The sequence below is a fragment of the Triturus cristatus genome, chromosome 4_1 (genome assembly GCF_964204655.1).
Source record: "Triturus cristatus chromosome 4_1, aTriCri1.1, whole genome shotgun sequence".
Lineage (NCBI taxonomy): Eukaryota > Metazoa > Chordata > Amphibia > Caudata > Salamandridae > Triturus > Triturus cristatus.
The window spans coordinates 278833042-278850387 of record NC_140585.1 but is presented as its reverse complement, the minus strand read 5'-3'; the positions used below and the strand labels follow the sequence as shown (position 1 = coordinate 278850387).

The 17346-nt window shown below is 45.5% G+C and overlaps 1 protein-coding gene across 6 annotated transcripts in view; it reads left to right on the top strand.

Annotated features, from left to right (window-relative positions):
* The window catches only part of HIPK2 (homeodomain interacting protein kinase 2), a 373824-nt gene that overhangs the window by 242308 nt on the left and 114170 nt on the right, over positions 1-17346 (top strand). For all 6 annotated transcript variants that reach the window (XM_085652045.1, XM_085652044.1, XM_085652047.1 and 3 more), the window contains exons 3-5: positions 8741-8864; positions 14130-14249; positions 14918-15004. In XM_085652045.1, coding sequence (XP_085508171.1) covers positions 8741-8864; positions 14130-14249; positions 14918-15004 — 331 coding nt within the window. The remainder of the gene's footprint in view (positions 1-8740; positions 8865-14129; positions 14250-14917; positions 15005-17346) is intronic.

Genomic DNA, 17346 nt, shown 5'->3' with positions numbered 1-17346 from the left:
CAGTGATGGAGTAGTAGGGATGAAACACCCCTCTCCAGAGGCGGTGCTCTGCAGTGATGGAGTAGTAGGGATGAAAGACCCCTCTCCAGAGGCTGTGCTTTGCTGCATTGAGTACTAGGGATGAAACACCCCTCTCCAGAGGCTGTGCTCTGCAGTGATGGAGTAGTAGGGATGAAACACCCCTCTCCAGAGGCTGTTCTCTGCAGTGATGGAGTAGTAGGGATGGAACACCCCTCTCCAGAGGCTGTGCTCTGCAGTGATGGAGTAGGGATGAAACACCCCTCTCCAGAGGCTGTGCTCTGCAGTGATGGAGTAGTAGGGATGAAACACCCCTCTCCAGAGGCTGTACTCTGCAGTGATGGAGTAGTAGGGATGAAACACCCCTCTCCAGAGGCTGTGCTCTGCAGTGATGGAGTAGGGATGAAACACCCCTCTCCAGAGGCTGTGCTCTACAGTGATGGAATAGTAGGGATGAAACATCTCTCTCCAGAGGCTGTGCTCTGCAGTGATGGAGTAGTAGGGATGAAACACCCCTCTCCAGAGGCTGTGCTCTGCAGTGATGGAGTAGTAGGGATGAAACACCCCTCTCCAGAGGCTGTGCTCTGCAGTGATGGAGTAGGGATGAAACACCCCTCTCCAGAGGCTGTGCTCTGCAGTGATGGAGTAGTAGGGATGAAACACCCCTCTCCAGAGGCTGCGCTCTGCTGCATGGAGTAGTAGGGATGAAACACCCCTCTCCAGAGGCTGCGCTCTGCTGCATGGAGTAGTAGGGATGAAACACCCCTCTCCAGAGGCTGTGCTCTGCAGTGATGGAGTAGTAGGGATGAAACACCCCTCTCCAGAGGCTGTGCTCTGCAGTGATGGAGTAGTAGGGATGAAACACCCCTCTCCAGAGGCTGTGCTCTGCAGTGATGGAGTAGGGATGAAACACCCCTCTCCAGAGGCTGTGCTCTGCAGTGATGGAGTAGTAGGGATGAAACACCCCTCTCTAGAGGTTGTGCTCTGTAGTGATTGGGTGGTTGGGATGAAAAACAGCTCTCCAGCGGCGGTGCTCTGCAGTGATTGAATTGTAGAGATTTTTGAGGACTGACCAGCTCTGGAGTGATCAGGGCCAGCTCTAGGGCGGTGCGATCGGTGCAATCGCACCGGGCGCTAACTTGGGGTGGGGGCGCCATGTTTATCTATTTTAAAAGCACCTGATGCCGCGTACATTGTCCCAGCATTTTCAGGCATCAATAAAAATGACAACTCTGATGATTAATGTTCTTCCTGGAAAGGGACCGGAGCTTCAGCTAGTGAACATTTTGACTCATCATAGCACAGAGGGTTAAAATGCCTGCTGCAAAGAAAGTGTTCCATTCACATCACAAAGTGCATATAAAATAAATAGGTCAATGGGTTACTGCTTTTGTCTGAGATCCTTTTGTTACTTGTAGTTTCTAAGTTAAAATCCTGATATAGAGCAGTGAGCTGTTAACTGCCATCAAAGAGCTGTATGCAAACTGCAAGGAACATATTTTTTGCCCTGTCTTTCGGTGTCCCAATATTGCAAAAGGGTTTCATTTGGGTTGAAATCAATTCTTATTATTAAAGAAAACCCCTAACAATAGTGTTACATTTTAAATTCCGAATTTGTGCTTTTCCAGGCCAAGGACTCCTAAACTATACTGCCTACCAGTATGGATGAAATGTGACTCCAACACCCTGTACGCCTGAGTCTTGTGTAACATTTCCTATATACCGATTTACACACGTATGATTGTCTCTGTGCAAAGTGTGTCTGATGTAAAGTGCTCTGATACCTTAAACTGCTACGAGTGGCGCTATAAGTCTAAATGAATCTAAGAGACCGTGGTTATGGAGACTTGAGGGGCAAAGTCAAATGATGGTAGTTAGGGAATCCGTGGCGGAGGTGGCGGAGGTTGTCATTGGGGGGTAGGGGGGGAGACCAACGAACTTTGTTGCACAGGGCGCCACCAGTGCTAAAGCCAGGCGCGCAACACCCATTGGACTCACAGGGCTTTAGCCCCCTTCCCCGATACCCCCCTCCCCCCCCCCGTCGTGTGTGGCAGCCGGGATGAGACACCTTCCCGGGAAAAAAAGCAGCCGCACCCGAGCACTTTACAGGTCTTTAAAAGACCATGTGCTTGTTAATGAGGCCTTGCTGTTGTTTCACCCCTTCTAAGAGCCCCTGCAGCTCCACTCTGCCAATTGCTTAAAGTTCAGCCCCCCCCCCCCCCCCCCCCCCCCCGAAATTTGGCTCTAGTTGCGCCTCTAGCTAAAGCCAGCCCTGGGAATGATTAAACATTAGGGATGAAACACCCCTTTCCAAGCCTCGGGTGCTGGGCAGTGATTGGGTGCAAGGCCCCGCTCCTGGGCTGAGGTGCTCTGATGAGATTGGGTGGTATGGACAAAGACCCTCATCCTTGGGCTTAATGTCTGTCATCTAGTGTAGTCAGAGGCAAGAATAATAGCCCCTTTCTGTGCTGTGTGATGGGTGATGTCTCTGGGAGGGCCACACGCACCCTTGCTACCGGTCCCCTAGAGGGGATGTGAATGAACACAAAAGCATTTCCATGCAAGGCCGGTGGAGACGAGGGTGAGTTGGGAAGGGAGGCAGGGGGTGTCAGGAAGGGAGGCAGGCACCCAGGGAGTGCTGCTGAGGTAATACGATGCCAGGGAAGGAGAGGTGGGTCGGGGGGGGGGGGGGCGGTCACCCAGCGTGCGGGGCTTGGAGTCTAATCGGAAGCTCATTAGTCTGTGCCCCCTTGAAGCCCCCAGACAGGCTGAGAGGCAGATGGCTGAGAGCACCGAGATTTCCATAGTAATGAGATTAAGGTCAGAGTGACAAGTCTTCCTTTCTTGAAATTGTTTTTGTAAATGTCTGAAGTTCAGAGGGGGGGGGGTGTTTAACCCGTTATCTCCCTTCAGCTGACTAGACAGTGTCTTTGCAGCAGCCTCTGGAAAACTGTAGTCAATTGAAAATAATATTGTGGAAAGTACTCCCGAGGCAGATTTACTGTAGACACCCGCCTCTCTGTGGTACATGTGACACATTTAAATGAAAATGAGTCCACCTGGTGCGAGCTCCTGAGAGCTCGAGCCAGGGGCCGTGCTCCGGCTCGGGGACCTTTTGGGCTCTCGAGCCGATCTTTCATGTGATTTGCTCTAACCTCATGCTCTGAGAATTTAATGCAAATTATTATTCTTTGATATAAACCAGAACACGGAAGGAGATGCCTATCTAGAGGCTTAATTGCACAATGTGAACCAGAAAACTGTGATATTTCCCTTCTTCCACTCTTGACAAAATTGTGTGATGCTAGGACAATATCTCGTGTTTGTTTTATATACTCTTATATTGCTTCATGTGTAAGAAGCATCTAGGAGACACGCATTTGACAACTGACTTGCCTCTGAGTTCACTTTTAAAAATGCGTCCCAATGCAGTGATGGCATCTGATGTACTAAGGGGAAATACTTCTGTGTGTTGAAGAAATACACGTATTTTAATTCTGAAGAGACTTTATTGTAGTTTTACATGACGTGGCTTGATTTAAATGGCAACATTTTCATGGCTCGGCTCGTGCACGGGCTCTGAAAACCAAGATAGACCATGGCTCGGATCTTCCTATTCATTTGTTGGCTCGCCCACTTCTGGCGCTTTCTTAGAGGTGCAGTGGAAACATTGCCAGAGGGCGTCTGTATTGTACAATAATGCGTCCTGGCTGATGGGCCTGTGGATTCAGGGGAGCAGCGTGAACGCTCCCCCGTCAGCGTGCTTTTGCCTTTCTTAGCCAGTGGCAGCTCCTCCACTAAGGCGGAGGAGCATCGCCCCACTGCTTTTTGAGCAGTGCAAAAAATAAAAATAAAATGATAATAACAAGACCATATTATCATGTTATTTTTCTGTGCGGGACTGGAGGCTGGGTGGGCGGGCTGGGCTCGGCAGTGCAGAGTGAGTGTGGTTTGCACTCTCTAAGTGCGCATGACTGTTTGACTGGCCCTCCTGAGCTGGCCAAATACTCATGCACGCTTAGCATGTTCTCCACCGGGCTGTGTTCACAGCCTGGTGGAGAACATACCCAGGCTCCTAGGCACTCCCTGAGCGGCCAAACCGGCCGCCCAGACCAATCACAACCCTGCATGAGCAGGTCTTGATTTGCTGGGAGAGTCTGGGAGCCTGGGTGATTCCGGTGCTGTCATTGCAGAGACATGGCGACGGAGGAGACGCGTGCGGTAGTGAAGGTAAGATTATTATTTTTTATTTTTCTATCCATATCTCCCCACTCAATTCCGCCTCACCACCCCCGCTCCGAGGCAGCTGCCACTGCTTAGGACCCAAAGCTATGCCGCTCAAAAATCTCAAGTAATGTGTGCTCCTCACACAGGTAAACAACCTGTTCCATGGTAGCAGTGTGAACCTGTCTTAGGACAGGCTGAACATGGCTGCACGACGGTATAGAGGGGACTGATGTTAACAGATCTCAAGACAGGAATGGCAGTAAGACAGGTCACGTGAGAGGTGGGTAACATTAACTCTGAGTTTGGGGCTCTCCAGCTACCTGTAAGTAGCTCTCCTGAGTGCAGCCCAGCATACTAAATTAGAAGCTTTTCCTTGGCTGAATTAATATATGTATATCAAAACTGAAAAGTGCATATTCAAGATGAAAATGTGTGTATTTTCAGAACTAAGCTGATGTTTGGAAAAGAATGCTTGAATTTCCAAAACACATTTAAAGGTGATATTTGAGTGATATATCATGCAAAGCTGTAAAGACTTATTACTGATATTATTAACTTGGTTCCAGAGGCACAGAAACTATGACTGTTCTATATTACCCATATAGAGGCAGTCCAACCGTGCCTGGGGCACTGAGGTGAAGAGTGCTGGTAATCTTGCAAATTGTGGCAACTAATGATGTGGTCACAATATTCGTAGCTCGGGATGATTTTCATTGAACTCTTATTACTGTAAAGGTTGGAGACCCCTAGTTTGGGGGCTACAGAAGCCGTGATGTTCCCAGAACTCTGCCAGGAGCCCTGAAGGGACACTGGACAGGCATACAGCGGCCTGCGCCTGTTCTCTGATCGACTCCTTCACCTGCAGAGCCCAGAGAAGGAAGTGCTGCGGCCCAGTGTCTTCCTCTGGAGGCCACCACAGCTCAGCATCCCGCCGCCTCAGCACGTTAGACGAGTGCCAGCACTACCTACTGTTGCACTCTTGCAAGAGTGGCATTCTGAACCATCTCAGGCCCGTGCAAGCACGGGCAAACCCAGCACAAGTTAAGCACTGCCGAGAGTTCAAAGGAGGGAGTACTAGAGGAGCTCTGGTCTCTTAGTTCATTGTGTGAAGTTCAGTTGCTCCAGGATCTGCAAACAGTAATTGGCTTGCACTGAGATAACTAGGATGGGGTCATTCTTAAAATGGCAGCATGTGCTGCAGCTCGAAACTGGGGCGCATTGACTGAGCCTGGCTGACACCCAGGACCCGCGTTCTCGGGTAGGGGCAGGTAGGGAGGTTGCAGTTCAGCACTGAAGTGATTGCCACGAGTATGCCTGAGACATGTTGGAAAGGTATCTAGCGCCAAGAGGCCGTCTGGTGTATGTGCGCTTTGCAAGCTATAGTTAATAAGAATAATACAAATAATAATTATACTAGATAGTGCGGAAGTATATGGTGTGCATTGGCATAGCTATGTGAAACCATAAGCATTTGGCACAAGGGTTCCTGTGGTTTAGTTCATTGGGATGCCGCTCAGACCCCCGCTGGGCCACTTGTTAATCCCAATCCAACCCTGCTTCGGGTGTGTAAGTGGAGATAGAGAGAGGCAGTGTGTGAAAGAGAGGGAGCTGTGGATTCTCAGTGCAGTAATATGGGGTACATCAGGTGAAGAATCGACAGACTATGGAAGAGCGAAGCAGCGCATGTGCAGAAGATTGTGACTGTCCAGTGGCTCAGAGTACGCTCTTTGGTACTCACTCGTACATGCCTAAGTGGCAGGGCACCATTACTATTTATAGCAACTGTATATGAATATTCCCTGAATATTTCCATTTTATTCCAGTTTTAGATGGTTAGAGGCTAATTCATAAAGGCATGTACGAGTGTGTAAAAGAGTACTGCGTGAGTACTTCTTTATGTACCCCAAAGTATCTTTGTGAATAAGCCCCAGTATATTTATGGGTCTTGCTGCTCTTCAGCTGCGGCGTGTTACACGTGTATTTCTGGATGTGAGACTTGTTAATGTTAAGTGTTTTATTTTATTTTTTATTTTTTTCAATTAAAATTAATTTTATTTGTGAGAATAGAAAACAAGCGTTTTCATTTTAAAAGTAACAGCCCCAAGTGTGAACTCGGTACAGCTCATTCTACAGCCCCTTCCTCTAGTAGTCTTAAATGCGCGGCAGGTATACTGATACCTAAAACACAAACAAAATGAATGAGCATGAAGTGCTCAAGCCACATACAAATTTAAACAGAATTCATTCTCACCACCCCTCGGCCTCAGTCTCCTGACAAGGTTGAAACCTGCCCACTGGGCTCTAGGACAGCTACGAGATGCCTACTTGTAGAGTTGACACTGTTAAACAATCGTTTTTAATTCTCACAAAGCCAGCAATTTATACTCCCTATACAAGTTTCAACAAGACACAGAAGGTTCTCGAAGTTTATTTTTTTAAAATAATAAAATATTTACAAAACATCACATTCTGCACATTGCTCATGGCAGGACATACTAACTCTTTCAAAAAGATGCAGTGTACATCAGTCTTCACAACAGTTACATTTTAACAGGACAATTTACAACCAAAATAAAACTCGTTCAGACACTTCCCTTCCTACTCCACGTAAGAACTAAGTGTTTGGTTAGCTGTAAAGATGCTGCTACACCTCAAACGCAGGTGACCTAATCAAGCAGAGGAATGATGGCTTTACCAGAAGCGTAGAAGAAAAAGGTGCAGGATTCCTTCATTCTTCACTAGTCTTATAGAAAAGGTGCCAAACAATTACTGCTTCACACTAAAATAAATTGTACATTATAATTACAACCCTTGAGCATGTGCCTCAATTGTTTAGAAGTCAAAACCCTTCAGAATAGCCTTCGGAATACTGCTGCACCCTGTTCTGGAGCAAGTACTGTGCATTCTGAATCTGGTCCTGTGTACCAATGATAGTAATTATCCGATCATCTGATCCTTCCAAAGGTTTGTCTATTTTAATGGAAGCTCCCGATTCAGGCCGGATTTGCTTTATGCTTTGTCCGCCTTTGCCAATAATCGAGCCAGCTAAGTCTTTAGGAATTGTTACTTGTGTGGTGATGACAGGCCCACCAATATCACCATAAGAACCACGGCCCCATATCCAGATGCCCCCATTGCATCATATTAGCCAGGTCGTCCAGCATATAAAGCGCACTGTTACCCTGGGGTGTCCTGGTGCTAGCTCCAAAGAACAGACACAGAGCCCGGAGGGCCTAGTTGCTAAACCCCCCATGTTTTTAATTCTTTCCTGAATGCAAGCAGGCCAGGGGCTGCATGAATGAAAGGGCGTAGCTCATTTCAGGCCGTAGTGCTTCTAATGACGTAACTTCTTCCACCCGAATTGACTTTTTTGAATCTAGCAACAGCCAAGGTTCTTGTGCCTGAGGACCAAAGGGTTCTATTCGTACATAAAATACGAACTTCTGTCTGAGATGAATGGGGCCAATGTTGTGAAGAGCCTTGTAGACAATACACAAGGATTTAAACGTAATCCTATTTCATGGGACTGTTTGAAGTTGCGAAGGCCTCCAGCTTGAAGTTTTGCACAGGTTTAAAAAAAAGAAATTGCCAGCTACTCTAGGCCCATACCTGGTGAATTTTTGCAGAAGAAAATGTTCCTTGAACAGTAATGGATACTGTACTGCTGCCGTGTTCAGCTGGCCAAGGCCCTTCCTCATACATGACAACCGACTCGATTCAGGCGGGAGCCTACCTATTTTTTGGTGTTGTTTCCTGTTGTATGCAGTACTCATAACTCAACCCCATAGAATCTTAGCAATGCATGGCAGACGAGGTTTGCCATGGCACATGCAAGCTGGGGTAACTGCATCTTATCCCAAAATGGAGTGTCCATCTATCACCTAGAGCTGAAGCAATTCTTATTTACTGACTTGGTTAGACCCATTAATTTTACTTAATATTAAACCTGGCTTTGAGTAATTAATGGCATGTCAAACCAGCACTGTTGTAGCATCAATAAGTTGCCAATTAAATGCATTTTAATCACAGCGTGTGTACTGTGTTGGTCAGATAATGAATAAATTGTTAAATCATGATATGAGGTAAAATACTTGGTGGAAAGAGTTGAGAGGAATTTATATATGTATATGTTGTACATCTGTTGGCTAATTGGTGAGAACTATTTATGGATGGCTCTTAATAGCTTTGACAACATATGTGCTTATTTTGATGTGGCCACTGTGTTCATTTACTGGCCTGTCACATCATTGCAGTGACCTATAGGCCCTCTGCCTAGAGGTCGTCTGGATGTTTCCATTGATGTCTATAGCAAGGACGTGCAGTATGTGCGTCACTGCCCCCAGAGTCCTCTGCTTTTCCCGCTGCTGCAAAGCTGCATTGAGCTCTCATCTTCTGTCACCTCCCACAGGATGGAAGTGAACGTCAACCACTCCTCGGCTACTGTGCTACACCAATCCCCTCCGCCAATAACATCTCATCTCCTTTTCCCCCGCAGGGCTCCTGAGATCATCCTGGGCTTGCCGTTCTGTGAAGCTATCGACATGTGGTCGTTGGGCTGCGTCATTGCGGAGCTTTTCTTGGGATGGCCCCTGTATCCTGGCGCTTCCGAGTACGACCAGGTAAGTGACTGCCTCCTGTGTTACGGCACGGGAGTGCCAATTGCAGCAATGTGAAGGAAGGGAGAGAAGGTGCTCCTGCATAAATTCAAGATATGCTCCAAAATGGCTGTCATGTGGTTGTGTGACACAACCACGCTTTCCTTTCCCACGCTTTCCTTAAAAACACGGGCAGAACAATAAATGCTTCTGAAATGCGCATTACATTTGCTACACAAGTTGTTACAACCACTTGCCTTAGGGGGTTGCTGGACTTTGGAATAGTATAATTTACTATTCCAACTTCAGACCCTGCAATAGTAGGGAAGGCGTTGGACTTTAAAGTCCAACGGCGCTTTACCTAACGCCGTGCGTTGTAAATGGAAAGCGTGGTTCAGACGCATTCGTTGTTCCGCCCGCGTTGCAAAGGCATCACGTTGGGCGACGGTCCTGGTATTTGCTGCTTCCCGTGGCATGTAGATCAGTGTTTCCTAACCTGTGTCCGCGGAACCTGTGGCTTTGTGTACCCATACCACTTCCAACCATTCTTTTCTCGCAATATTCCTAAGCATTTTCAGCTAACAAGGCTAACAGTTTTAGCAAGTTACAATAATACTTTACTTGTAGTGAGCTGGTGATTTGGGAATACAACTTGGGTCTTATGCAGGGATTCAGGTTTTCTTGCAGAGGAAAGTAGATGGGCTGAGTTCATATAGTGTAGGCTTGTTTGTGTATTTTGTTTCTAATATTGTTGAGGTACAAATCATAGAAATAGCTGGAGGTCCTTGGCTTCCAGCAATGGTTCAGTGGGGTCCACAGAGGTCACAAGGTAAAGAACCACTGCAGAACCAGTGTGATTTCCACCTCACAAAACAATTGTGCAGCACACTAATCCCAGGAGTCTCACGCAGTGCACAACCTGTTACATACAATATCACCAGAGTATGGAGTTCCATAAATAATTGTGTTTTAGCGCGTTTTTATGGCTGGAATAGGTGGGATGCAATCTTAGCCGTGCTTTCAAAGCCTCCGGCTCAGGCCCATTCTTGCTTAAACCCATGCCGAGCCAAGCCCCTGAATTCTGAACTAACAGAAGACTCTCAATGCCACGTTTTTGCACCATCAACTTTTCACATCTCATTACCTGTCTTCCACACTCATGCTTTTTAGGTCTTACTCAGAATTTTGCTCAATTTAAAAAAAAAGTGAACAGTAAACCGTAAGTTGCGCAACACAAGCTGAAGACTTACCTATTTCCTATCAGCAGTCTTTCGTCTATCCTCTGAACTTGTTTTCAGTACCCTCCTTCATACTCCATGTTTGCTATTTCAGGTCTTCCTGTGGCTCCATTTACTGACCCAGCGTGAACTGTATGTCCTTTATAGCAGTTCTCCCGTCTGATCTTCGAGCCCTTTGTTTTCATAGTTTCAATACTCCTTGCTCTCCTGCCATATGCAACTTCCTTGCCCATTCTGGCTCTCCGCCTACCCTTCCCTGTCCATCCTTTGCTCATCTAACCTCTCAATCAACCCTGAAATCTTTGCATGGTCATCAGCCCTTCTTAAACTTCCGCCTGCCCTGCCACAATCGTCTTGGCCCACCTTTTTGACCAGATGCCATAGCTTCTCTGCCCACCCGCCCACCCTGCCAACCCACCACTGAGCATCAAAAAGGCCCATCCATTTTACCATCCCATCTTGCTTGCACTGCCTCACCTTGCCTTTTTCCTGCTTTTGTCATTTTCCACTGCTTTAGAAAACAATTTGCCTGTTACACAAGCAAAGCAAAATCATGTTGGTTGTTCAATAACAGCAATGTTGGAAAGATGCACCACTTACAACATTGAAGAATTAGATACAACTCTCACAGTGCAGAAGCACAAAATGTACACACATTTACACATTTTTTATACATTATCGCTAACCCCAGGCAATATTTTTAAGCTGCAAAACGATTGCTAAAATACTGTTATGTTTATTGTTTTTACAACAAGTAGTACTCCCTGACAAGGCCTTCTGGTCTGTTAAGTACCCCAAGTATTAGTCATTTTTTGAGCAAGTTCCCACACATTAGTGGCGACTGTGAAAGTAAATCTCTCGAGCTCCCAGAAGGGTTTGTGAAGGGATTGCTGGCTCAGACGACTCTTTGATAGGTCATGAAACTTAGCGAGGCTTCTTTATCTTTCATACACTACTGGGACAGGATTCCAAGCTGCAACCTGCACTGCGATGAGTTGCAGCTCACCAAGGAAGGCACAGCACTACCACATTGTGTGAGACACTTAAAAAAAGGGACACCGTAATGGCAGTAAGACAATTTACCACCCATTTCCTTTCTCTTTCCTTTGTGCCCCTCACTCCCCTGCACCCACTAAAACTGAGGTACGTCTCTGGGTATTGTGACCTATTTCCTTATAAGTTAACCTGAGGGCTTCATTAGAGATGTGAAACATGGTGTACAATTTTTACCTTTAAGTTAATGGAGGAACTGTCAGCTGGTAAAATACATAACTGTCAATATTAATATTTTCCTCAGGGTGTCCTTGGGTTTAGGCCTGGGCAGAGCTCGTGGAGTTCCACTGTCCAGTGACTAAAAAACTCAGCCGTGCTACGCGGAGTTCCGTAAGCGGCAGAGTGGATTACGTTGCGCCGTTCGCGCTGTAAAATCAGCACGACCTGCACCACGCGCAGCACAATATGGCACTGCTTATTTCTGCCGCTCGAGTAGATAGTCTACTCGAGCGCCAGCTCTCTCAACGTGAACGGAAGGTTTCTCAACGCAAGCGGTAACGACCATTTGCGACCGCCAACGTTGAGAAATCTCACCAGAAAGTGGTCTGGTGTAAGATTTTCCTCGCTCACGCTCGCCAGTATTAAGACTGGCGAGCGAGGAAACCACTCTGTGGCGCATAGTAGGCAGAGTTTTTCACAACCCCGCGCTCTGCACGAAGTAGGAAAACGCTGCAAACTCTGCAAGCTGAGCAGAATTTCACAGCAAGGCCTACTTTGGTTATCCCATGTTGAGATTGTGGTGTGCTGGATGGTTGCAATTCCCTTACCAGTCGAGAGAACTCTGCATTTTACAATCGTTTAAGTGTTCCCTTAACATAATTTTCTATAGCTTTGCTCAGATTTAAATTAGTTTGTGAAATCTCTTCTTTAGCTGCTCGGGTCTAAAAAACGACTAGTGTTGGATGTTCCAGGGTGACCTCAGTGTAGCTCCTAGAACTTTATATCTCTTATACATTATATTGGAGTTACACATTTTATTTTAAGTATTACACTTCGCAAGCACACAGATTAGTTCTCATCGGGCGACAATCCGGGCATGACTTGGCTGAGTGTAATTCAGCAAAGACCACTGTTGTCTGAAGTTCAAACTGGAGAAAATAATTTAGCAAGTGGAGTCTACAAATATCAGTCCCGATTGAGTGGTCTCCAGGCTGCTCTGAGGGCTAAGAACCATCAGTAAACTGGTCCTTAACATAAAGTGTAGCAAAGTCATGTACTTTGGACTCAGAGAAAGTCGGCCTGTTAGTGCAGGTCAGTGCTGGGCAAATAGGGAGTGAGTTTGTGCAGAGGGCCAGTTTCACGTGTAAATCACAAACTATATAAAATGTCAGATACATTTAAGTTCTGATTCCTGGTCTGTCTAAAATATAAATCAAAGCTGTAGGTATGCTAGTGTCAGACACCCTACAAGACCATTAATCTGGGGCCCAGTGAGAAAGCACTATTGACAAACCTAGAGAGGGTGCTTTATTCTTGAGAAGGCACTTTATTGAATTGAATCCTGCTAAGGTTCAGTTAGATTGTGTTCTGCAGCCATGCAGGATCCTTATCCCTCTTCTAGACAACAGGAACCCTAATGCACATACTCTGAGGAATGATCAACACTTAGTTCATATACCTAGATTAGGTCCTCATTTTTAGGAATGTTTTTCCCCTTCTTTTAGATTTCAAGGTTTATAAACGTGCTTGTCTGCTGAGATTGTGAAGCATCTTGAGAAATCTGACTGTAATCGAACGGTGCTTGCACAGCTGATCTGTCATGAAGCTTATTTTGAAAGTATTGCACCAGGATTGGAGCAAACATATTGCATCCCACTGCTAAGATTGCATCCCAGATCTAAGATCTGGTCTTCTGTTAAAGACTCTCTTACGCAGGTGAGGTAGCGTATTTGAACCTTAGGTGTCTGGACCTCTGATTTACACTTCCCTTCAGACTCCAATATGAATGTTCCTGCCCTCAATTACAGTGCCTGGGAGGACTTTATCATCCAGCTGGGAGAGGATGCTGTACAATTCACAGCAATGATGGAAGATGGGATTGTATAGACAGGGAACTGGAACAAAGGAACAACAAGTCCGACTACCGCACTAAAGACCTGATGAAGGCCTAACAACTCCTGTCACCCCAAGGCCTCTACTAGAGGGTGCTAACACAGGGTTTGTTAGTGTAGCTTTGAGCATCAGGGCACATTAGGGTGAAAAGATAGGTAAAGTTAATTAGAACGCAACGGCTGAGGTAACAAGGATAGGAAAAAAGGTAAGTAGAGCACAATGCCTGAGGTAACAAAAATAGGTAAAGTTAAGTAGATACCAATGGCTGAGGTAACAAGGATAGGTAAAGGTAAGTAGAGCACAATGCCTGAGGTAACAAAAATAGGTAAAGTTAAGTAGATACCAATGGCTGAGGTAACAAGGATAGGTAATGGTAAGTAGAATGCAATGGCTGAAGTAACAAGGATTGGTCAAGGTAAGTAGAATACAATGGCTGGGGTAACAAGGATTGGTCAAGGTAAGTAGAATGCAATGGCTGAGGTAACAAGGATTGGTCAAGGTAAGTAGAATGCAATGGCTGAGGTAACAAGGATTGGTCAAGGTAAGTAGAATGCAATGGCTGAGGTAACAAGGATTGGTCAAGGTAAGTAGAATGCAATGGCTGAGGTAACAAGGATAGGTAAAGGTTAGTAGATACCAATGGCTAAGGTAACAAGGATTGGTAAAGGTAAGTAGAATGCAATGGCTGAGGTAACAAGGATTGGTCAAGGTAAGTAGAATGCAATGGCTGAGGTAACAAGGATAGGTAAAGTGAAGTATATATCAATGGCTAAGGTAACAAGGAAAAGACACCCGCGCTACTGGGCAGTGTGTAACACTGGCATGAAATTGCATGACCTCAGGGGACTGCACAGTAGCTTGACCGGATAGTGTCTGGAATCCATACCTACTAAGAGTTGACAGCATTGATACGGTTAACTGACGCTACTCCCGCCTTCCCTTTCAGATCCGGTATATTTCCCAGACGCAGGGCTTGCCAGCAGAGTATCTGTTAAGTGCTGGGACGAAGACCACCAGGTTTTTTAACAGAGACGCAGACTCGCCCTATCCACTGTGGAGGCTAAAGGTAAACGTGCATGTGAAGCTCACATTGTTGCTAGCATTGTTAGCACTGCAGTCTTCTTGTTTGAGAGTGTTGCAGGAGGAAGCCTAGAAGATGCAGCAGTACAGCAGCGTAACGTTGTCACATCCCGCCCTCCAGTGTTGCCGTTGCAGTATGACTTCTTTAAGCATGGAGTCTATGTCTCCGGCACCCAAGAATAGTAGATGTGCTGAACACGTTGATCCACATCTCAGAACTGTTCTCCCCCATTATGGTGTGATCAGATCATTCTAACCCCTTGGAGGCCAACTTCTGTCCATAAGTCTGTTACCTATTTTAAAGTCTATTGGCCACAAAAGAGGAAACAGGGCAGCAAAAAAGAATTAGAAGAAACAGTTTCCCCTCTTTTCTGATAGAGTAATTGTCTGAGATGTTTATAGTGAAGCTATAGACCGATGTCCAAGCTTGGGGCCTTATTTAGAGTTGAGTGGTAACTGAAAATCTTCCAGCTTGTGGATGAAACTCTAAATACAGTGTAAATGTCGTCAGCTAAATGTACTACATCATTCTATCTCTGTGGTGCAGAAAATGAAACCAGTGTAGTCTAGTGTGTGTTGTGTGTAATTTCTGTGTGTTGACAACAGTGGTGTTTTCAGCGGAGACACCAATCTTCTCCCTTATGTCTTACTTAGACACCGGACGATCATGAGACGGAAACCGGGATTAAGTCGAAGGAGGCGAGGAAGTACATTTTCAATTGTTTGGATGACATGGCACAGGTAAAAATATTTCATTGACCATTAGTTCCCCAGAGGAATAGAGCCTTTGTTGTAGCAAAGGAAACCGGGGAGGTTGTGCTTGGTAAACAATACAAACTAAATAACACATATGAAGAAGTTGAGGTACACTGTACGTAATAGTAGGAGTAGACTCAAAAGTTGTACTTCATTATGGGAAGTTAGGCGCTCTTACAGAACTGTAATTGGAGTACGATAGGTTTCACTGTACTGTAAAATAATCCAAGGTAGCTGCAATGAGTTGAGGTAGTTTGCCCTTCATAATAATAGTTTGGAATGAGGTGCACTAAGTGTGGTTGCTTACACTGTAAGGTATAAGGTTCGAAAGATGCTGCGCTTTACAGCGGAGAATAGGGATAAGTTCTAGACCTAGAGGAAATATATTTCTATATTTGTTCATGGATGCCAGACAGCTACTAACAGTTTAACAGCTCAAAGTCAGAGGTCACTGCTTTTGGGGTAAAGGCACACTCATACTGACTGCCCTCAACTGGACTTCACATCGAGGCTACAGAGAGACTGAGACATCCGCGGGTTAATTTTGCACAGATAAGTTAGTAGTCGGTATCTGATCCTGCTTTGTGTTTTGAAAACTCAACTCCTTTCTTCCACACTGATAGTACTGCAGTAATCCTCGCCTCGACTATTTCAATGCTTTTTGTTGTGTTTTGCCTAAAAAAATACATCTTTCGACTGCAGAGAACACAAATGTTGCAGTTCCAACTACTTCTTGCCATAAAAACCACAAACATGCTTCATTACAATCAGCACTAAAGACAGGGGTTCTTTCGCTGTAGAAGCAGCTAGCATCCGAATCTCCCTCCATTACAAGTTTGATGTACTTCTTCCCTGATGGTGTTCAGAAGAAATATCAGGACAGTCTTATTTGACTATAGGATGCACTTAGACTAGCACCAACACAACCCCAAGTTGTAAGCCTGTCGTAAGTGCCATCAGTCTGTCAGTCACTGTACAGAAAAATGACTTGGGATGGATTGCCCTGTTCAGTACCATGGTTCGAGTGGGTTGAACTGCTCAGTAAAATGAGCAACAGTAGTTTGCACTGTACCGCAATAATAGGAGAACTAGGTTGCACACTACAAAAGCGTAAGTAGCAGTAGGTTATGTAGGAAATCCACCTTTTCTTCATGGTCACCTGAATTGTCAGTTTTTTGCTAAACCCTATGTTGTTGCTGGCTTTAGAACTCTGTACACTTTACCCCTGCTAACCACTAGTGTCTGTGCTCCTCTTTTCATCATTATCAAATTTACAAACTGCTAATTAGTATATTTAACATTTATTATATGTTACAAAATGCACCCAGTGCCTGGAAGTTACATGCCACTAGTCAAGTGCTGCACTTACTGTGCCATTCACTACAGTGGCAGTGCAAACCTGGCTTTCCCTGCTTCGCCTGACTGTAGCAGTGTAACACCTGCAATTCCACCTATCAAAAGAAACCCTCTAGACAGATCAAAGTTAGTTTTAGAAAGTTATCTTTTTTCTGCCTGAAGTTACTGGAGGCTAATTTGCATTCCCTCTCCCATTTTCCCAGGCAGTGATTATCATTTGAATAGGGGTAAAAAAGGTGTGAAATGCCTGCCAGGAGCAAACAGTAGTCTAACCTGAATGGGCAAAGATGGCTCCTCTGAGCTTTGCAGAATATGCATGGTGGAGCTGTGGGTCTCCTTGTGACAGAACAGTGTCAAATCCTGCTCAACGGGTCTCCTGAGCCGCATGTAACAATTGAAAGGGAGAGAACAGGATGCCAAGGCAATTCTTATGTATCTACTGTCTAGTTGCTGAAGAGCCCTGCTTTTGTCCCACCAGACCTCCATTTCTGGGCTTATTGTGGGTACAATGGCTGCCTCAAACTGCATTTAGTGTTGGATGTGGAGAACACTAAACTTCCCATAGTACACTTCCCACACCTCACAGCCCTCTGAGCCCAACTTTAGTGTGACTGAACACTTTTGCCATCTTGAAAATTTCCAAAATGATTACAGTTGGGTCCAGGAACTTTTACCCCATTGGTTATGGCGTGTTTAGGAGTCATTGCCACCCACCAGCTGGTGCCAGCCTTCAGGGTGGCATCTGCAGGCACTCACTTCAGACAACTGCTGAATCTAAGGAAACACAGTAGAGGACTGGAACTGTTGTCCGTTACCTGAAATGAGCCCTTAAGGACCAGTTCCCCTTATTGTGTTTTTGTAATTAAAATCTAATTTTGTTAATAATTTTCGGGTTCGGATTTTTACGGTTTTGCATTTTGAGTTTATTGGTACTCCATAAATACTTTACAAGTTTCCCAAAATGAAGACTC